This window comes from Mustelus asterias, chromosome 15 (genome assembly GCF_964213995.1).
Source record: "Mustelus asterias chromosome 15, sMusAst1.hap1.1, whole genome shotgun sequence".
NCBI lineage: Eukaryota > Metazoa > Chordata > Chondrichthyes > Carcharhiniformes > Triakidae > Mustelus > Mustelus asterias.
Window position 1 is genome coordinate 97,425,223 of NC_135815.1, and position 23,027 is coordinate 97,448,249.

Here is a 23,027-nt window from a genome sequence, read left to right on the forward strand (position 1 = left end):
AACACAAAATCTCGTCCAGAGTGTGATGGAGGGGGCCGGAAGGGGAAATGGGCCAATGGGGCAGGGAGTCGGAGGGAATGTGCAGCAGGGGGTCAGAGGGAGAGCGGGGGAGGGGGCCAGAGGGGGGCATGGGCCAATGGGGCAGGGAGCCGGAGGGAGTGTGCAGCAGGGGGTTAGAGGGAGAGCGGGGGAGGGGGCCAGAGGGGGGCATGGGCCAATGGGGCAGGGGGTCAGTGGGGGAGGGGGCCAGAGGGAGTGGGGTGGGAATCTGGGACTTTCCTCATCTAACTCCAAGGGGGGGGTGGTTGGGGGCTCACCTGGAGTATAAACAGCATGGCTCAGATGGACTGAATGGCCTGTTTGCGAGCTGTAGATGCTTCGTGAACAGCAGCTGCCACTTTGTAGCCCACCGGCCTGAGCGGAGATTTCAACGACTCTCCGACTGGCAAGTGGCAGGCGACGTAACCGTGTAACAGAGCGGTGTGCAAAGCGCTAGAAGTAGGGGGGAGATCGAGAGGCAGAGACCTGGACAGTGTAGTGAAGTGGCCAGGGGGAAGAGATCTGTGTCAAATGAAAGAGGAACAAGAATCAGCAAAGCAAACAGTGAGCTGAGCCAGAGAGCCAGATCAGCAGAGCGTGGTGTGAAACCTGTCTCATTCTGTGGTCAGGACACACCTTAATTACACCTCAGTTAAATTCTTATCATCACAGTAGAAATGGGACACCCGGACATCACCGACCACAGGACTGAGCACAGGTGCACTCCTGAAATTCCTGACACCATCCTCCATTGTTTTCACACACACTTCCGAAGTCCTCCTGATCAAAGAAAGACTCGCATTCTGATATATCTCAACCACTGCCTGCGGTAACAAGTTCCATATTCTCATCACTTTCTGGGGGAAAGCAGTTTCTCCTGAATTCCTGCTTCTGAATTAAAACATCAAAACTAGAAGCAGGAGGAGGCCATTCGGCCCTTCGAGCCTGCTCCGCCATTCATTTTGATCATGGCTGATCATCAAATTCAACATCCTGATTTTCTCCCCCCCCCCCTTCCTCCCATATCCCTTCATCCCCAAGAGCTATATCTAATTTCTTCTTGAAATCAGACAATGTTTTTGGCCTCAACTACATTCTGTAGTAGTGAATTCCACACATTCACCACCCTCTGGGTGAAGAAATTTCTCCTCACCTCAGTCCTAAAAGGTTTTTTTTTTTACCCCCTTATCCTAAAAGTTAAAATTTATTTATTAGTCGCAAGTAACATTAACACTGCAATGAAGTTACTGTTACACTCCGGCGCCTGTTCGGGTCAATGCACCCTAACCAGCACGTCTTTCAGAATGTGGGAGGAAACCAGAGCACCCGGAGGAAGCCCACGCAGACACGGGGAGAACGTGCAAACTCTACACAGACAGTGACCCGAGGCCAGAATTGAACCCGGGTCCCTGGCGCTGTGAGGCAGCAGTGCCAACCACTGTGACACTGTGCCACCCCAAACGCCCCAGATTTATCCTCAAACTAACTATTATTTTTTTCCATTCGTCATATTCGTAAAGGTAACAATTGAGAAGACAGCAAATGCAATAGAATTGGATATGAGAGGCCGGTGGGTGGGTACCTTAGACAGGATTAACAGCGAGGAAGAAATAGACCTGCCCAATCCATTCGGCTCAGCGAGCTTACAGATCTCTCTCCAGTAACAGGGAGGATGCCCAGCAACCAACGGTTACAGGATGCAGAGCAGAGGTTGGGCTCGGGGTAATGTCTGACCTTTGTCCAGTACTAACAAGCTCTCTCTCCAAGGTGAACAGTGACAGTAAGTAGAACAAGCTGTTCCAACTGGTGAAGTGTGATTCGATGTCGGAAATGATTTCTGGCACTAGATGAAGGCCGTCGATACTTGGGAAAAGATTTCCAATGTGGCCACCCAACAACAACAACTTGCATTTATGTAGCGCCCTTTGAGGTGGTAGGATGTCCCCAGCTGCATCATGGGAGCGTTGCCAAACAAGATTTGACACTCAGTGACATGAGGAGATATTCATAGAATCCCTACAGTGCAGAAGGAGGCCATTCGGCCCATTGAATCTGCACCGACCATAATCCCACCCAGGCCCTATCCCCATAACCCCACATATTTACCCTGCTAATCCCCCTGACACTAAGGATAATTTAGCATGGCCAATCCACCTAATCCACACAGCTTTGGAGTGTGGGAGGAAACCGGAGCACCCGGAGGAAACCCACGCAGACACAGGAAGAATGTGCAAACTCCGCACAGACAGTGACCCAAGCCGGGAATCGAACCCGGGTCCCTGGTGCTGTGAAGCAGAAGTGCTAACCACTGTGCCGCCGTGCCACCCCAGAACTTGATAATGAGATAACGAAAGGTGCAGCCACCAATGGTGGAGTGATTGAAATCAGGGATGTGATTGCTCTGGAGAGGGCGGCACGGTGGCAGAGTGATCAGCACTGCTGCCTCACAGCACCAGGGACCCAGGTTCGATTCCAGCCTCGGGTGACTTTCTGTGTGGAGTTTGCACATTCTCCCCGTCTCTGCGTGGGTTTCCTCCGGGTGCTGCGGTTTCCTCCCACAGTCCAAAGATGTGCGGGTTAGGGGGAACTAGTGATGGGTTATACGTGGGGTTACGGGAATAAGGTCTGGGTGGGATGCTGTGTCAGAGAGTCGGTGCAGACTCAATAGGCCGAGTGGCCTCCTTCTGCAGTGCAGGGATTCTATGGAGGGTGCAGAGGAGATTCACCAGGATACTACCTGGGCTGGAGAGTCTGATCTGTGAGGAGGGACCGGATAGGCTGGGGGCTGTTTTCCATGGAGCAATGAAGATTGTGAGGGAATCTGATAGAAATGTATAAGATTATGAGGACAGTAGGAAGTCTCACAACACCAAGCTAACGTCCAACAGGATTATTTGTAATCACGAGCTTTCAGAGCGCTGCTCCTTCATTAAGTAGCTTCAACCTGATGATGTGAGACTTCTTGCTGTGCCCACCCCAGTCCAGTGCCGGCATCTCCACATTAAGATTATGAGGGGCATTCGTAGGGGTATGAAGGCACTTTTCCCATTAGTTAGAAGGGTCAGTAACTAGGGGGCAGAGATTAAAGGTAAGAAGTAGAAGGCTAAGAGGGGAGTTGAGGAGAAACTTTTCACCCAGAGGGTGGTGGGAGTCTGGAACTCACTCCCTGAAAGTGTGGTTGAGTCAGAAACTCTCATACATTTAAGAAGTATTTAGATATTCACTTGTGCTGTGTAACCTCCAGGGCTTTGAACCAAGCGCTGGAAAATTAGTGTCCCGATTCTTGTTGACTGGACACAATGGACTGAATGGCCTCCTTCTGTGCTGTAAGCATCTGTGAATCTGTGGATACGGTAAGAAGTCTCACAACACCAGGTTAAAGTCCAACAGGTTTATTTGGTAGCAAATACCATAAGCTTTCAGAGCACTGCTCCTTCGTCAGATGGAGTGGAAATGTGCTCTCAAACAGTGCAAACAGACAAAATCAAGTTGCAGAATACTGATTAGAATGCGAATCCTACAGCCAGCCAGGTCTTAAAGGTACAGACAATGTGGGTGGAGGGAACATTAAACACAGGTTAAAGAAATGTGTATTGTCTCCAGACAGAACAACTAGTGAGATTCTACAAGCCCAGGAGGCAAGCTGTGGGGGTTACTGATAATGTGACATAAATCCAACATCCCGGTTTAGGCCGTCCTCATGTGTCCGGAACTTGGCTATCAGTTTCTGCTCAGCGACTCTGCGCTGTCGTGTGTCGTGAAGGCCGCCTTGGAGAACGCTTACCTGAAGATCCAAGGCTGAATGCCCGTGACTGCTGAAGTGCTCCCGCACAGGAAGAGAACAGTCTTGCCTGGTGATTGTCGAGCGGTGTTCATTCATCCGTTGTCGTAGCGTCTGCATGGTTTCCCCAGTGTACCATGCCTCGGGACATCCTTTCTTGCAGCGTATCAGGTAGACAATGTTGGCCGAGTTGCAAGAGTAGGTACCATGTACCTGGTAGATGGTGTTCTTACGTGAAATGATGGCATCCGTGTCGATGATCCGGCACGTCTTGCAGAGGTTGCTGTGGCAGGGTTGTGTGGTGTCGTGGTCACTGTTCTGAAGGCTGTTTAGTTTGCTGCGGACAATGGCCTGTTTGAGGTTGCGTGGTTGTTTAAAGGCAAGAAGTGGGGGTGTGGGGATGGCCTTGGCGAGATGTTCGTCTTCATCAATGACATGTTGAAGGCTCCAGAGGAGATGCCGTAGCTTCTCCGCTCCGGGGAAGTACTGGACGACGAAGGGTACTCTGTCCACCATGTCCCGTGTTGGTCTTCTGAGGAGGTCGGTGCGGTTTTTAGCTGTGGCGCGTCGGAACTGTTGATCGATGAGTTGAGTGCCATATCCTGTTCTTATGAGGGCATCTTTCAGCGTCTGGAGGTGTCTGTTGTGATCCTCCTCATCTGAGCAGATCCTGTGTATACGGAGGGCTTGTCTGTAGGGAATGGCTTCTTTAACGTGTTTAGGGTGGAAGCTGGAGAAGTGGAGCGTCGTGAGGTTATCCGTGGGCTTGCGGTACAGTGAGGTGCTGAGGTGACCGTCCTTAATGGAGATGCGTGTGTCCAAGAATGCAACCGATTCCGGAGAGTAGTCCATGGTGAGTCTGATGGTGGGATGGAACTTGTTGATGTCATCATATTGTTGTTTCAGTAATTGCTCACCATGACTCCAAAGGAAGAAAATATCATCGATGTATCTAGTGTATAGCATCGGTTGAAGGTCCCGTGCGGTGAAGAAGTCTTGTTCAAACCTGTGCATGAAGAAAGCTTATGGTATTTGCTACCAAATAAACGTGTTGGACTTTAACCAGGTGTTGTGAGACTTCTTACCGTGTTCACGCCAGTCCAACGCCGGCATCTCCACATCTGTGGATGCACAGGAGACCAGGATTGGAGGAGTGCAGAGATGTCAGAGGGTTGTTTGGTTTGATTTATTATTGTTACATGTATTAACATACAGTGAAAAGTATTGTTTTTTTGCATGCTATACAAAGCATACCGTTCATGTAATGGGGTTGAAGGAGCTAACAGAGAGATGGGGGGGGTGAGTGAGGCAGAGGCGAGATTTGAAAACCAGGATGAGAATTTTAAAGCCTGACGTTGCTTAGTGGGGTCGGTCAGCGAGCACAGCCTGGGGTGAGGGGAGAACTGGGGAGGGGAGTGCTAGGTGTGAGTATAAGGGCAGGGACAGCAGAGTGTGGACGGGCGGTGGAGCACAGATAGTGTGTGTGGCACGGGAGGGATGCCAGTCCACATTCGTTGCCTGCTGAGCTCAGAGGGCGTGTTAGGTTTTTCTTCTCTCAGCGGGAGACTGGTATAAAAAAAATGACAATCTTGTGATTTCACAACGAAGGCGATCTGTTCCGGAGCGACGCAGGAATGTCGAATTTCTGGTTTGCAGCAATCACTCTGCCCTGGTGCCCCGGGGCCTGGAGCTGATCTGAAATCATTCGGCTCCTTTCAAAACCTATGGAAAATTATACGATGACAGAGTTTTGCATTGGACAAACCCCCCCTGTCACTGAGGAGATGGGCCAAATGGCCTCCTGTACTGCATCGTTCTATGACCCTGGCTTCACCCTCTCGCCTTCTCTAGCCTGTTCAATTATTCATGACACCACAGTAACTTCAATGGAGCGTTAATGTAAGCCTACATGTAACACTAATAAATAAACTTTAAAACCTGGCTAACCTGTACCTTAACTGATTTGATTTGATTTATTATTGTCACATGTATTAACATACAGTGAAAAATATTATTTCTTGAGCACTATTCAAACAAAGCATACCGTTTATAGAGAAGGAAACAAGAGGGTGCAGAATGTAGTGTTACAGTCATAGCTAGGGTGTAGAGAAAGATCAACTTAATGCGAGGTAAGTCCATTCAAAAGCCTGATGACAGCAGGGAAGAAGCTGTTCTTGAGTCGGTTGGTACGTGACCTCAGACTTTTGTATCTTTTTCCCAATGGAAGAAGGTGGAAGAGAGAGTCCGGGGTACGTGGGGTCCTCAATTGTGCTGGCTACTTTGCTGAGGCAATGGGAAATCTAGACAGAGTCAATGGATGGGAGGCTGGTTTGCACGATGGATTGGGCTACGTTTACGACCTATTGTAGTTTCTTGTGGTCTTGGGCAGAGCAGGAGCCATACCAAGCTGTGATACAACCAGAAAGAATGCTTTCTATGGTGCATCTGTAAAAATTGATGAGAGTCGCAGCTGACATGCCAAATTTCCTTAATCTTCTGAGAATGTCGAGGCGTTGGTGGTTTTCTTAACTATAGTGTCGGCATGGGGGGACCAGGGCAAGTTGTTGGTGATCTGGGCACCTAAAAACTTGAAGCTCTCGACCATTTCTACTTCGTCCCCGTTGATGTAGACAGGGACATGTTCTCCTTTACGCTTCCTGAAGTCGATGACTATCTTCTTCGTTTTGTTGACATTGAGGGAGAGATTATTGTTCCCGCACCAGTTCACCAGATTCTCTATCTCATTCCTGTACTCTGTCCTTAACTCCATTGAAATGGTCGAGAGCTTCAAGTTATTCAGTGTCCAGATCACCAACAACCTGTCCTGGTCCCCCCCACGCCGACACTATAGTTAAGAAAGTCCACCAATGCCTCGTCTTTCTCAGAAGACAGGAAATTTGACATGTCCGCTACGACTCTCTCCAACTTTTACAGATGCACCATAGAAAGCATTCTTTCTGGTTGTATCACAGCTTGGTATGGCTCCTGCTCTGCCCAAGACCGCAAGGAACTACAAAAGGTCGTGAACAAAGCCCAGTCCATCACTCAAACCAGCCTCCCATCCATTGACTCTGTCTATACTTTCCGCTGCCTCAGGAAAGCAGCCAGCATAATTAAGGACCCCACGCACCCCGGACATTCTCTCTTCCACCTTCTTCCGTTGGGAAAAAAGATAGAAAAGTCTGAGGTCACGTACCAACCGACTCAAGAACAGCTTCTTCCCTGCTGCCATCAGACTTTTGAATGGACCTACCTTGCACTAAGTTGATCTTTCTCGACACCCTGGCTATGACTGGAACACTGCATTCTGCACTCCCTCCATTTCCTTCTCCATGAACGGTATGCTTTGTCTGTATAGCGCACAAGAAACAGTACTTTTCCCTGTATACTAATACACGTGACAATAATAAATCAAATCAAATCCATTCACCTTGACTCCATATCCTTTTAACCCTCATCTAGGAAAAATCTCTTTAAAATTATTGAGTCAGTATCTACTGATCTTTGCATAGGACAGTTCCACACTTGATTGCCTGAAGAAATATTTCCTCATTTCTTTCCTGAATGATCTACCTTTGATTTTTAAGATTATGTCCCTCTTGTCCTAAACTTTGTCACCAGGGAGAAAGTTTCTCTCCACTGACCCCATCAACTCAAGGCCCCGAAATAAACTCAATCACATTGCTGCTGAACCTTTTATGTTTCAAGGATTGCAGAGCTAGTTTACGTAATTAAACTTAAATGTGATATCTCCTGTGATTAAATGACCTGCAGACGCTCTCTGCTTATCTAGCCTCATACATGGCACCATTACTCAGACTTTAACCTTGAACGAGCAGAGATAGGTCCAACGAGAGAGAAAGTCTATATATGTTCAGTATGAGCAAATTCAGCGTAAAGTGCTGGAAATGCTCACCTGGTCTGGCAGCATCTGTGGAGAGAGGTATAGAGTCAACATTTCAAGTAGGGGGGGGCAAGGTGGCACAGCGGCTAGCACTGTTGCCTCACAGTGCCAGGGACCCGGGCTCGATTCCCAGCTTCAGTCACTGTCTGTGCAGAGTCTGCACGTTCTCCCCGTGTCTGCGTGGGTTTCCTCTAGGTGCTCCGATTTCCTCCCACAGTCCAAAAGGCGTGCTGGTTAGGTGCGTTGGCCATGCTAAATTCTCCCTCAGTGTTACCCGAACAGGCGCCGGAGTGTGGCGACTAGGGGAATTTCACAGTGACTTCATTGCAGTGTTAATGTAAGCCTTACTTGTGACTAATAAATAAACTTTAAACTTTTCCCCTCCAACTCAATTTTCAAGTTTGCTGATGACACCACCGTAGTGGGTTAGATCTCACACAATGATGAGACAGAGTGCAGGAATGAGATAGAGAATCTGGTGAACTGGTGCGGTGACAATCTCTCCCTCAATGTCAACAAAACGAAGGAGATCGTCATCAACTTCAGGAAGCATAAAGGAGAACATGCCCCTGTCTACATCAACGGGAACGAAGTAGAAAGGGTCGAGAGCGTGTCCCGAGCACCAAAAACCTGTCCTGGTCCCCCCATGCCGACACTATAGTTAAGAAAGCCTCTACTTTCTCAGGAGGCTAAGGAAATTTGGCATGTCAGCTACGACTCTCACCAACTTTCACACATGCGCCATAGAAAGCATTTTTTCTGGTTGTAACACAGCTTGGTATGGCTCCTGCTCTGTCCAGGACCGCAAGAAACTATAAAGGGTCATGAATGAAGCCCAGTCCATCATGCAAACCAGCCTCCCACCCATTGATTCTGCCTACAGTTCCACTGCCTCGAGAAAGTAGCCAGCATAAATAGGGACCCCACACACCCCGGACATTCTCTCTTCCACCTTCTTCTGTCGGGGGGGGAAAAAACATAAAAGTCTGAGGACACGTACCAATCGACTGAAGAACAGCTTCTCCCCTGCTGCTGTCAGACTTTTGAATGGACCTACCTCGCATTAAGTTGATCTTTCTCTACACCCTAGCTATGACTGTAACACTACATTCTGCACTCTCGTTTCCTTCTCTGTGAACGGTATGCTTTGTATAGCGCGCAAGAAACAAAACTTTTCACTGTATGCTAATACATGTGACAATAATAAATCAAATCAACAAGGGCAGCAGATACATGGCAACATCGCCACCTGCAAATTCCCCTCCAAGCCATGCACCATATAGACTTAGAAGTATATCGCCGTTCCTTCGCAGTCGCTGGGTAAAAATCCTGGAATTCCCTCCGTAACGACATTGTGGATCAACCCACAGCACACGGACTGCAGCGATTCAAGAAGGCAGCTCACCACCACCTTCTCAAAGGCAACTAGAGATGGGCATTGAATGCTGGCCTAGCCAGCGATGCCCATGTCCCACAAATGAATAAAAAAAGGGTGGAGCAGGCATAAGGGGCTGAATGGCCTCCTCCAGCTCCTACCTGGTATGTTCGTATGAATAGGATGTTGTTTGAAAAGCTGGACAAATCCTGGCACCTGTTGGTTAGACAGAAAACAGGAGACATTTGTAACCAGTCAGACTCGAGGAAAGAGGAGTGGGTTCTGAGTGACTGTGTACCTTGACTGATAGAATTAGCCTGAAGGTAATTTTTGAGGGGAAAGAAGTTATGCAGCGAGTTGTTGTGATCTGGAACATGCTGCATGAAAGGGCAGTGGAAGCAGATTCAATAGTGACTTTCGACAGGGAACTGAGTAATCACAAGGAACTACAAAGGGTCATGAACAGAGCCCAGTCCATCACACAAACCAGTCTCACACCCATTGACTCTGTCTACACTTCCCGCTGCCTCGGAAAAGCAGCCAGCATAATTAAGGACCCCCGCGCACCCTGGACTTTCTCTCTTCCACTTTCTTCCTTCGGGAAAAAGATACAAAAGTCTGAGATCGCGTACCAACCGACTCAAGAACAGCTTCTTCCCTGCTGTCATCAGACTTTTGAATGGACCTACCTTATATTAAGCTGATCTCTCACTGCACTATGACTGTAACACTATATTCTGCACTCTCTACTTTCCTTCACTATGAACGGTATGCTTTGTCTGTATAGCGCGCAAGAAACAATACTTTTCACTCAAATCAAAAAACATTCACTCCCTCCACCACCAACACACAGTGACAGCCACGTGTACTGTCTGCAAGATGCACTGCAGCAACTTATCGAGGCCCCTTTGCAGCACCTTCCAAACCCACAACCACTACCACCTAGAAGGACAAGGGCAGCAGATACCTGGGGATACCACCACCTGCAGGTTCCCCTCTGAGTCACTCACTGTCCTGACTGGGAAATATATCGACCGTTCCTTCACTGTCGCTGGGTCAAAATCCTGGAACTCCTTCCCTAACAGCACTGTGGGTATATCTACACCACATGACTGCAGCGGCTCAAGAAGGTAGCTCACCACCACCTTCTCCATTAGGGATGGACAATAAATGCTGGCCTAGCCAGCGATGTCCACATCCTGTGAAAGAATACTTATTTATTTACTTATTTCTCTATTTGATTAGTGTCACATCAACACTGCAATGAAGTTACTGCAAATTCCACAGTCGCCACACTCCGGCGCCTGTTCGGGTTCACTGAGGGAGAATTTAGCATGACCAATGCACCCTAACCAGCACGTCTTTCGGACTGTGGGAGGAAACCCACGCAGACACGGAGAACGTGCAGATTCCGCACAGACCCAAACCGAGAATCGAACCTGGGTCCCTGGTGCTGGGAGGCAGCAGTGCTAACCACTGTGCCACCCAATAAAAAGAATGATGTTACCCCCACATTCCCTTAACCCCACATAGTTAGCCTGCTAATCTCCCAACACTAGGGTCAATTTAGCACGGCCAATCAACCTAACCTACATGGATTATGGGAGGAAACCGGAGCACCCGGAAGAAACCCACGCAGACACGGGGAGAATGTGCAAACTCCACACAGACAGTGACCCAAGCTGGGAATTGAACTTGGGTCCCTGGCGCTGTGAGGCAGCAGTGCTAACCACTGTGCCACCGTGCCACCCTTTATCGCTTACTCCTTCCAGACTGACTGACCTGATTGCAAACACTCTGAGCGGGATTTTCCGGCTGCGCTCACCCCAACAACCGGAAAATCCCACCCGAGGTCAATGGACCTTTGTATGGTCCGCCCCCCCCCCCCCCCCCCCCCCCCCCCCCCCTGCCCACTATGCTTCCTGTGGTGGGCGGGACCGGAAAATCCCACCCTCTGTTTACAGGTTATTTAAAAACTGCCCAGCTGGATAGGTTCAACTTGTATCCATTGGAGTTTAGAAGAGTAAAAGGCGACTCGAGTGAAACATATAAGATCCTGAGGGGGTCCCGACAGGGTGGATGTGGAGCGGATGTTTGCTCTTGTGGGAGAATCTAGAATTCTCTGTTTAAAAATGAGGGGTGGCCCATTTAAAGTTAAAGTTTATTTATTAGTCACAAGTAGGCTTACATTAACACTGCAATGAAGTTACTGTGAAAATCCCCCAGTCACCACACTCCGGCGCCTGTTTAGTTACACTAAGGGAAAATTAGCATGGCCAATGCAACTAACCAGCACGTCTTTCAGACTGTGGAAGGAAACTGGAGCACCCGGAGGAAACCCACGCAGACACGGGGAGAATGTGCAAACTCCACACAGACAGTGACCCGAGGCCAGAATTGAACCCAGGTCCCTGGCGCTGTGAGGCAGTAGAGCTAACCACTGTGCCGCCCCAGATAAGTGTGACCCTTTGCGGAATATGGTTAATGACTTGCTGCGATTGTAAAATTGATGGTTTGCTGTTTCACAATGCAGGATTTTGTGCCACTTTACCAAGACTTTGAAAATTTCTACAAACGCAATCTGTACATAAGGGTCCGTGACAACTGGAACCGGCCAATCTGCAGTGTGCCTGGACCTACGTTTGACCTGGTGGAGCGTGTCTCCGATGACTACAATTGGACTTTCAGGTACAGCATGAGGGAGGCAGCCTTCCAACCCTGATACGTGTGTGTGTGTGTGTGTGTGTGTGTGTGCAACACTCTTTCCTCCGGTTCAAATCCCACTCCAGGCACTTGAGTACAAGAAGGTGACCTACACTGCAGTCCGGTGCTGAGGGGGTGCTGCACTCTCAGAGGTGCTGTCTTGTGGGATGACCGTTGTGCACAGTGGGAATCTACCCTGCTCCCAATCCTGCCCTGGTTAATTTATCTTCCCTCATTCCTGCTCACGAGTGACTCTCATCTCTAGCTAGCTACCCATCTGAGGTCCGCCAACTGTAATCCGAGACTTTAATTCAAACCGTGTGACTTGGCTTCACATCGATAGAATACATTGAATCTCCCACACAGAGGAAGGCCACTGGCCCGACTGCTCTCTGCTGGTGTTTGAGTCTCCTCACACACTGCTTCATCTCACCTTATCTGCACCTCCAACAATGCAGCACTCCGTCGGTGCCAGACTGGGAGTGTCAGCCTTGATTTCTATGCACACGTGTCCCGGGTGGGACTTGAACCCAGAACCTTCTGACCCGGAGGCAAGAGTGGTTAATCACAGCCTTTCAACAGGAGTCATGGCCTTTGTTTTTCACTTGGCGTTTTTGTTAGCGGTGGTTTTGTAGCTGGAGATAAAAGCCTGAACGATCCGTGTATTCCAGCTCCAAAGAAGAATCAAGTTGGTCTCGAAACATTAACTCTGCTTCTCTCTCCACAGATGCTGCCAGACCCGCTGAGTTTATTCAGCACTTTCTGTTTTTATGTCTTATATTCTCATGTCCGCCAGCGTAATTTGAGTTGGGTACACACACACACACACACACTCTCACACTTCCTCACACACACTTTCTCATGCACACACGCACACACTCTCAAACACAAACACACTCACGCACACACACTCACTGGCTCACACGCGCAGTCATTCGCTCACTCGTTCTCTCGCTCGCTCTCTCACACACACACACACACACTCGCTCATTCGCTCGCTCGCTCTCGCTCTCACCCACTCGCTCACACACATTCACACACACTCACATACATTCTCTCTCGCTCTCTCTCTCTCTCTCGCTCTCTCTCTCTCGCTCTCTCTCTCTCGCTCTCTCGCTCTCTCGCTCTCGCTCTCTCTCTCGCTCTCGCTCTCTCGCTCTCTCTCTCTCGCTCTCTCTCTCTCGCTCTCTCTCTCTCGCTCTCTCTCTCTCGCTCTCTCTCTCTCTCGCTCGCTCGCTCTCTCTCGCTCGCTCTCTCGCTCTCTCACACACACACACTCGCTCATTCGCTCGCTCGCTCTCGCTCTCACCCACTCGCTCACACGCATTCACACACACTCACATACATTCTCTCTCTCTCTTTCTCTCTCTCTCTCACTTTCTCTCTCATACTTTCTCTCTCACTCATCTCTAATGCGGCCAGGAACCTGGTCATTTAGATCCGAAACATTAAATCTGTTTCTCTCTCCACAGATGCTGTCAGACTCACTGAGTTTATCCAGCATTTTCTGTTTTTATTTCAGTTTCCCAGCATCCGCGGAATTGTGCTTTTATTATCCGTGTATTTAATCTGCAGCCTCTGATTAGCACTTGTGAAGGTCGCTGTTTATCAACGGCTTAGAAAATGATAAAGTTGTGTTTCCCACCTAACAGGGGCGGCTTGTGGCACCGTGGTTAGCACTGCTGCCTCACAGCACCAGGGACCCGGGTTCAAATCCCAGCTCGGGTCTGTGCGGAGTTTGCACGTTCTCCCCGTGTCTGCGTGGGTTTCCTCCGGGTGCTCCGGTTTCCTCCCACAGTCTGAAAGACGTGCCAGTTAGGTAGATTGGCCGTGCTAAATTCTCCCTTCGTGTTACCTGAACAGGCACCAGAGAGTGGTGACTAGGGGATTTTGACAGTAACTTCATTGCAGTGTTAATAATGTAAGCCGACTTGTGACGCTCATAAATAAACTTTTTAAAAAATAACTCTGAAGCTGCAAATTTAACATCCGACACTGCCTTCACCGCAGGTACACGGGACGAGTGATTAAAGATGTGATCAACATGGGCTCCTACAACTACCTGGGCTTTGCAGAGAATAAGGGAGAGTCCTTGAACTCGGTGGCAGAAGTGACAATGATGTACGGTGCGGGAGTATGCAGCACAAGGCAGGAAATGGGTATGTAACAGCCTGTGAGTGGGTAAGCAAATATTTACCTTGGCTGCCGAGCTAACTGGATAAGAGACCTAAGTCAAACGGACGCACAGTGATTCGCATTTTTGTGCGTGACATTTGTCGGTCGCTGGAGTTCACTTTGCTTCCTATGAAAAGTCCTGTGGCAGCTGAAGCTAATTCTCAGTCACCCAGCCATGCTCAGTAACCTGGCATTCGCTGGCTTTCGCAAGTCACTCCCTTCACCTGACAGGTTTTAAACCGTGGACACTTGCGTTTCCACAGCATCTCTGGACGACCTTGCGGGCACTTGCAGCCAGCCGAGCGTGGTCGGTGACGTAGAAGGTGCAGCTGCCAGTTTGTGTACAGCAAGCTCCCACAGAGGAGCTGTTCTGTTTCTCAGAGGGGTTGACTGAGCGATAAATACACGGCACACGTGACAAACCGCACCGACCCTCAAAGCTGCACCGGCATTCGTAAAATCATCAAATTCCCACAGTGCAGAAGGGGGCCAATCAGCCCATTGAGTCCGCATCTTCTCTCCGAAAGAACATCTTTACCCAAAGCAGCCCCCCCCCCCCCCCCCCCCCATTCCCCCACCCTATCCCCAACACCCCGCACATTTAGCATGGAAAATCCATCTAACCAGCACATCTTGGGACACTAAGGGGCAATTTAGCACGGCCAATCCACCTAACCCGCAGATCTTTCGGATTATGGGGGAAGGAACCGGAGCACCCAAAAGAAACCCACGCTGACACAGGGGAGACTGTGTAAACTCCGACAGACAGTGTCCCAAGGCCAGAATCGAACCCAGGTCTCTGTTTTATAATGCGTCTGTGAAGCGTTTTAGGATGTTTAATTTTGCTAAAGGTGCTATATAAATGTAAGTGGTTGCTTCTCAAATAAATCAGAGGTGCAAGTGATTTATTTAGGTTTAGGTAAGTAAACACTCTCAAAGGACAAAGAACAGTACAGCACAGGAACAGGCCCTTCGGCCCACCAAGCCTGCGTCAACACATGACGCCTTTCTAAACTAAAGACCCGTTGTCTTTGTGCGGTCCGTATCCCTCTATTCCCGGCCGATTCATGTATCTGTCAAGATGCCTCTTAAAAGTTGCTATTGCATCTGCTTCTACCACCTCCTCTGGTAGCGCATTGCAGGCACTTACCATCCTCTATGTAAAAAAAATTGCCCCTCACATCTCCTTTAAACTTTCCCCCTTTTACGTTTAACCTATGTCGCCTAGTAATTGACAATTCCGCCCTGCGAAAAAGCCTCCAACTATCCATTCTATCCGTGCCTCTCATCATTTTGTAAACTTCTCTCAGGTCACCCGTCAGCCTCCAATGTTCAGGAGTAACCTCAACTCTTTTCGTTCACCCCCAAGTGTTCTCAGGCAGCACAGTGACACAGTGGTTAGCACTGCTGCTTCACAGCGCCAGGGACCCGGGTTCGATTCCCGGCCTTGGATCACTGTCTGTGCGGAGTCTGCACGTTCTCCCTGTGTCTGCGTGGGTTTCCTCCGGGTGCTCCGGTTTCCTCCCACAGTCCAAAGATGTGTGGGTTAGGTTGATTGGCCATGCTAAATTGCCCCTTAATCTCAGGGAGGTTAGCTAGAGCAAATGCCTGGGGTTCTGGGGATAGGGCCTGGGTGGGAATGTGGTTGGTGCAGACTCGATGGGCCGAATAGCCTCCTTCTGCACAGTAGGGATTCTATGATTCTATAAGATGTGTGCATGGGTGTTTTAAAATGGCTGTGTTGGCTGATTCATCTGATGAGAAGTTGTCCTCTGAAGGAAGATTGCGTAGAATGGGCTTACATTCCCCGAGCTAAGAAGAATAAGAGTTGATCTCACTGAAATGGATAAAATTCTTAGAGAGCTTAACAGGGTAGATGCAGAGTGGCCTTTGCAGGAGAGTCTAGAACTGGGAGCCACACTTTCTTGATATGGGGTCGGCCATTTTGGACTGAGATGAGGAGAAGTTTCTTCGCTCAGAGGATGATGAATCTTTGGAATTCTTAACCCAGAGGGCAGTAGATTCTCAGTCATTGAGTGAATTCAGGACTGAGATCCATAGATTTTTCGCTGCTGTGGGAATCATGGGATACGGGGATAGAGCGGGAAAGTGGAGTTGACGGGGGAGATCAGCCAGGATCAGCAGAACAGGCTTGAGGGCTTGTCAGGAGTCAGCCAATCAAACTTGCATCAGAGTTCAGCGAACCTGTCCCAGCGTTCAGTCAGACCAGAGCCAATCAATGCCTCCATTTTCTTGGCTTTGTTCCATCTCCCGTGATACTCTTACTCAACAAGAATCAACAAGCTCATCCATACAAATTTACATTTATCTCTCCCCCCACCCCCACTCTCTCTCTCTCTCCCCCCCCCCCCCCCCCCCCGGGTCTCCACCCACAGCAAAGACCTTCACAGTCTTTCAGAAGGAAAGTTCTGGAATTCCCTGTCCTCTATATATGGATGGGGAGGGAGTGTAATGACTTCAATCAGGCCATTGAGGTTGGCCTATTGGAATATGAACTCCCTGATTAAGGAGTGCACCCGGTGTGGAGGGGGGTGGCGGGGAAGGAGGAGGACCTCCTCGTGAACCTGCTCCTGGGCCTGGCAAAGCTGTGCCATCTACAGGCCCAGGCAGCCGGCGATCGCGGGGTTATCCAACCTGACTGTCTGCCCCTCTGCCGCGGCTATATTCGCCACCGGGTGTCTCTGGAAAGGGAGCACACGATGTCCGAGGGCACAGTTGACGCCTTCCGTGCCCGCTGGGCACCGCAGCGACTGGGGTGTATTATTAACCCCCTTTATCACATTTTAATTTCATGTTTTAAGTTTCCGCTTTGTTTTTGGTTTCAGGCGGTTCCTCTCCTTTTTCGTTATCCCTAAGTTAATATGATTTTGTTTATTTGGTTGGACAACAAAAGATGTCCCTGATTAAGGGGACAATTGATAGGCCAGTGAGGGAGTCTTTTCCTTGTTTTTAACTGGGAGTGTCAGTTCCTCTGGCACCCCCAGAGGTAGACTGCTGACTGATAGCACCCCGTGTACTGCTGTTAGAGTTTGTAAATAAAGGGATTTGGGTGAATGGATTTCTGCCTCCGCAGACTTATTACAGGACGGCTGGTGTGGAGATGGTGGCAGAGCGGTAATGTCACTGGACTCGTAATCCAGAAGCCCAGGGTAATGCTCTGGAGACATGAGTTCAAACCCCACCGTGGCAACTGGTTCTCTTCATAAAATCTGGAATTGAAATCTAGGCCGGAATTCTCTGGCCATTAACGCCGGCGGGATTCTCTGCTCCCTGAGATTGTTGATTCTTGTTGAGTAAGCGTATCACAGGAGACGGAACAAAGCCAGGAAAATGGAGGTATTGATTGGCTCTGGTCTGACCGGACGCTGGGGCAGGTTCGCTGAACTCTTGATTGGCTGACTCCTGACAAGCCCTCAGGCCTGTTCTGGTCGTGCCTGATCTTCACCCTCAACTCCACTTTCCCACTCTATCGCTATATCTCATGATTCCCATAACAACCAAAAATCTATGGATCTCAGTCCTGAATAGGTTTAATGATTGAGCACTTAGAGCTCCCTGGGGTAAAGAATTCCAAAGAATGGAATTCCCATTGACAGCGGCAGGACCAGAAAATTCCGCCGCTCGCAAACAACGCCAGAGAATCTCGCCCATATTTGTCAGGGGCAGGTCGTGCCTTACGAGCCTGGTTGAGTTCTTTGAAAATGTGACCAAGCACATTGACGAAGGAAGAGCGGTGGATGTGGTCTATATGGACTTCAGCAAAGCGTTCGATAAGGTCCCCCATGCAAGACTTCTTGAGAAAGTGAGAGGGCATGGGATCCAAGGGGCTGTTGCCTTGTGGATCCAGAACTGGCTTGCCTGCAGAAGGCAGAGAGTGGCTGTGGAGGGGTCTTTCTCTGCATGGAGGTCAGTGACCAGTGGAGTGCCCCAGGGATCTGTTCTGGGACCCTTGCTGTTTGTCATTTTCATAAATGACCTGGATGAGGAAGTGGAGGGATGGGTTGGTAAGTTTGCTGACGACACCAAGGTAGGTGGTGTTGTGGATAGTTTGGAGGGATGTCAGAAGTTGCAGCGAGACATAGATAGAATGCAAGACTGGGCGGAGAAGTGGCAGATGGACTTCAACCCGGATAAGTGTGTAGTGATCCATTTTGGCAGATCCAATGGGATGGAGCAGCAGTATAAAATGAAGGGTACCATTCTTAGCAGTGTAGAGGATCAGAAGGATCTTGGGGTCCGGGTCCATAGGACTCTTAAATCGGCCTCGCAGGTGGAGGATGCGGTCAAGAAGGCGTATGGCGTACTAGCCTTCATTAATCGAGGGATTGAGTTTAGGAGTCGGGAGATAATGCTGCAGCTTTATAGGACCCTGGTTAGACCCCACTTGGAGTACTGCGCGCAGTTCTGGTCACCTCATTACAGGAAAGATGTTGAAGCCATTGAAAGGGTGCAGAGGAGATTTACAAGGATGTTGCCTGGATTGGGGGGCATGCCTTATGAGGATAGGTTGAGGGAGCTTGGTCTCTTCTCCCTGGAGAGACGAAGGATGAGAGGTGACCTGATAGAGGTTTACAAGATGTTGAGGGGTCTGGATAGGGTGGACTCTCAGAGGCTATTTCCAAGGGCTGAAATGGTTGCTACGAGAGGACACAGGTTTAAGGTGCTGGGGGGTAGGTACAGGGGGGATGTCAGGGGTAAGTTTTTCACTCAGAGGGTGGTGGGTGAGTGGAATCGGCTGACGTCGGTGGTGGTGGAGGCAAACTCGTTGGGGTCTTTTAAGAGACTTCTGGATGAGTACATGGGATTTAATGGGATTGAGGGCTATAGATAGGCCTAGAGGTGGGGATGTGATCGGCGCAACTTGTGGGCCGAAGGGCCTGTTTGTGCTGTGGCTTTCTATGTTCTATGTTCTATATCTCAGTGATGGTGACCATCAAACTACCATTGATTGAGGTAAAAAAAAACATCTAGTTCACTAATGTCCTTTCGGGAAGAAAATCTGCTGTCCTTAGCTGGTCTGGCCCACATTCCATTTGGAATATTGTGAGGCGTTTTGGGCCCCATACCTAAGGAAGGATGTGTCGGCCTTGGAAGGGATTCAGAGGAGGTTCACAAGAATGATCCCAGGAATGAAGGGTTTGTCATATGAGGAGCAGCTGAGGAATCTGGGTCTATCCTCGATGGAGTTTAGAAGGATGAGGGGGGGATCTAATTGAAACTTACAGAATATTGAGAGGCCCAGATAGAGTGGACGTGGAGAGGATGTTTCCACTAGTGGGAGAGACTAGAACTCGAGGACACAACCTCAGAGTGAAGGGACACTCCTTTAAAACTGAGATGAGGAGGAAATTCTTCAGCCAGAGAGTGGTGAATCTATGGGACTCTTTGCCACAGAGGGCTGTGGAGGCCAGGACATTGAGTGTCTTTAAGACAGAGTTAAATAGGTTCTCGATCAATAAGGGGATCAAGGGTTACGGGGAGAAGGCAGGAGAATGGGGATGAGAATCATATCAACCATGATTGAACGGTAGAGCAGACTCAGTGGGCCAAATGACCTAATTCTGCTCCTATATCTTTGGGCAGCACGTTGGCACAGTGGTTAGCACTGCTGCCTCACAGAGCCAGGGACCCAGGTTCGATTCCCGCTTTGGGTCACTGTCTGTGTGGAGTTTGCACATTCTACCCGTGTCTGCGTGGGTTTCCTCCGGGTGCTCCGGTTTCCCCCCACAGTCCGAAAGATGTGCTGGTTAGGTAAATTGACCATGATAAATTCTCCCTCAGTGTACCCGAACAGGTGCCGGAGTGTGGTGACCAGGGGATTTTCACAATAACTTCATTGCAGTGTGAATGTAAGCCCTACTTGTGACTGATAAATAAATAAACGTTAAACTTTCTGGTCTTATGTGACTCCAGACCCCCACACAGCAATGTGGTTGACCCTTAACTGTCCTCTGAAATGGCTGAACAAGACACTCAGTTCAGGGAAAGGGCACCAAATGCTGGGATTGTCAGCGACACCCACATCCCGTGTAATAATCTCAAACCTAACTCTCATTTTGATATTATAAACTCTCATGCGTTCTGGACGTTCCTCGCCAGAAGTTGTTGTTTCTGATATCTTTATTGACGCATGTTGCTCATGGTGCAAGTGACATTGTGGGAGGCATTAAAGGAGGCACGGTGTCACGGTGGTTAGCACTGCTGCCTCACAGCGCCAGGGACCCGGGTTCGATTCCCAGCTTGAAAAACTGTCCATGCGGAGTCTAAATGTTCTCCCCATGTCTGCATGAGTTTCCTCCGGGTGCTCCGGTTTCCTCCCACAGTCTGAAAGACGTGCTGGTTAGGTGCCTTGACCATGCTAAATTCTCCCTCAGTGTACCCGAACAGGCGCCAGAGTGTGGCGACTAGGGGATTTTCACAGTAGCTTCATTGCAGTGTTAGTGTAAGCCTACTTGTGATAAATAAATAAATGTGCTTTATAAATCCGGTTATTACCTTTGATGCAATTTTCTCGTGTTGCTGGTATGAAGCGAGTGTCCACGTGTGGGTGGCTGGCTGGGCGGGGTGCGTTTTGGGCCGACCCCTCCCTTGCTCTCAAAGCTTACTGAGGTGGGCGGAGAGTGGGAGAAACCGGGTCCCACCCGGTCTCAAAGGCATGGAATCCTCACACCACAGCCCGGACCGCCAGTTGAGGCAGAGTTGGGCTGCCTGACGATGCAGTTTAGTGGCAAACCCACAAATGATTCACCAATTTCAGAGTTTCCCAATCAGCCGTCCTGCTTGGCAGATCGAGCTGGCGATTGCATTGCCGCTTCCAGACCTTGCAATCTTTTTGTCAGTAACGTGACCTGTTGTCACAAGCATTCGCTCTGTTCCTCAACAAGAAGTGACCTTTTCCATTGATAAATTAGTTTCAGTAGAGTTTAATGTGGGCCTTTGTACACATGGGATCAAGCAAGATTATTTAATTACCAGTTTTGCCGATTTGTAGTTTAGCCTCGAGGGAAAACGAGGGTTTTCTTGCTGTGGGTTAATTTTATTCCTTGCGCACTTGGCTTTCCAGCATCTCCATTTGAATCATCATAGAATCCCTACAGTACAGAAGGAGGCCATTCAGCCCATCGAGCCTGCACTGCGACCAATCCCACCCAGACCCTATCCCTGTAACCTCGCACATTTACCCTGCTAAACTCCTGACAGGGTCAATTTAGCATGGCCAATCAACCTAACCTGTGCCACATGCCGCCTAGTCCCCTAGTCGCAACACTCCGGCGCATGTTCGGGTACACTGAGGGAGAATTTAGCATGGCCAATCCACCTAACCAGCATGTCTTTCGGACTGTGGGAGAAAACTGGAGCACCCGGAGGAAACCCACGCAGCCATGGGGAGAAGGTGCAGGCTCCACGCAGACAGCGGCAGCCCCCATCGTGCGGGCCAAGTTTTCTCCTGGTGGTCATTGGGTCAGTTACTGACTTGGCAACCTACCTGGTGGGAGTTAATATTGTTAACTAGAAGTTAACGATCAGAGTATTGTGAGCAGTTTTGGGCCACGTATCTAAGGAAGGACGTGCTGACCTTGGAAAGGGTTCAGAGGAGGTTCACAAGAATGATCCCTGGAATGAAGAGCTTGTCGTTTGAGGAACGGTTGAGGACTCTGGGTCTGTACTCATTGGAGTTTAGAAGGATGAGGGAGGAGCTCATAGACCCTACAATGCAGAAGGAGGCCATTCAGCCCACCGAGTCTACACCGACCACAATCCCACCCAGGCCCTACCCCCATATCCCTACATATTTTACCCGCTAATCCCTCTAACCTACACATCTCAGGACACTAAGGGGCAATTTTTTTAGCATGGCCAATCAACCTGACCCGCACATCTTTGGACTTACTGATCTTATTGAAACATGCAGGATACTGCGAGGCCTGGATAGAGTGGACGTGGAGAGGATGTTTCCACCAGTAGGAAAAACTAGAACCAGAGGGCACAACCTCAGGCTAAAGGGATTATCCTTTAAAACAGAGATGAGGAATTTCTTCAGCCAGAGGGTGGTGAATGTGTGGAACTCTTTGCCACAGAAGGCTGTGGAGGCCGGGTCATTGAGTGTCTTTAAGACAGAGATAGATAGGTTCTTGATTAATAAGGAGATCAGGGGTTATGGGGAAAAAGCAGGAGAATGGGGATGGGAAAAATATCAGCCATGATTGAATGGCGGAGCAGACTCGATGGGCCGAGTGGCCTAATTCTGCTCCTATGTCTTATGGTCCCCCTCTGATTAAGAAATTGACTAGATATGGTTTTTAATACAGTGCAGACAGTTGATGATCTCAAGAGTGTCTCTCTAAGGGAGAGGCAGCCCAGAGCTGGTATGACTTCAGTCACAAAGTTTAATATAACTAAGCCACGAGACTCGAATATCAGAGGTCGACAGTGCTGTCCCAGGTGATCTGATTGTTGTATAAATAAATGCAGTGCAAAGACATGTCATAGACCCATATTCAATCTGATTGTACTGGTCATTGGCATTTGATATCTCTCCCAACACTTCCTGAGAAATGTTGTTTTAGTCAGTGACTTGTTTACATTCTCAGCATTCCTCCTTCCTCGCTTCTGAAAGCAGTGAAGTGGAATATAAGCAACCTCCTCCCTGCCCTCTCCCCCAGTGCCGCAGAACCCTTGTCCATATCTTTGTCATCTCAGGTTCACTAGCTTGCTTCTTGGCATGATGGGATGTCCTATGGGAAGGGATTAATAAACAAAATGTTCTTTCGTAAAAATGAGGGGTGCTAGTGTTGAAAGCAGATAAAATTCACTTTTTGACTGTGACCCTTTAATTTTTTTTATTCTTTGGGGCGTGGGTGTTGCTGGCAAGCCCAGCACTTAATACCATCCCGGATTGCCCTGGAACTGAGTGTCTCACTTGGCCATGCTGTGGCTTTGGGGTCACATGTAGACCAGACCGGGTAAGGGTGGCACAGTGGTTAGCACTGCTGCCATACAGCGCCAGGGATCCGGGTTTCGATTCCCGG

General features: G+C 49.2%; 1 protein-coding gene across 1 annotated transcript in view; it reads left to right on the forward strand.

Annotated features, from left to right (window-relative positions):
- sptlc3 (serine palmitoyltransferase, long chain base subunit 3) overlaps positions 1-23,027 on the forward strand; it is a 105,065-nt gene that overhangs the window by 30,445 nt on the left and 51,593 nt on the right. Inside the window, exons 3-4 of the mRNA XM_078230385.1 lie at positions 11,633-11,787; positions 13,813-13,961. Coding sequence (XP_078086511.1) covers positions 11,633-11,787; positions 13,813-13,961 — 304 coding nt within the window. The remainder of the gene's footprint in view (positions 1-11,632; positions 11,788-13,812; positions 13,962-23,027) is intronic.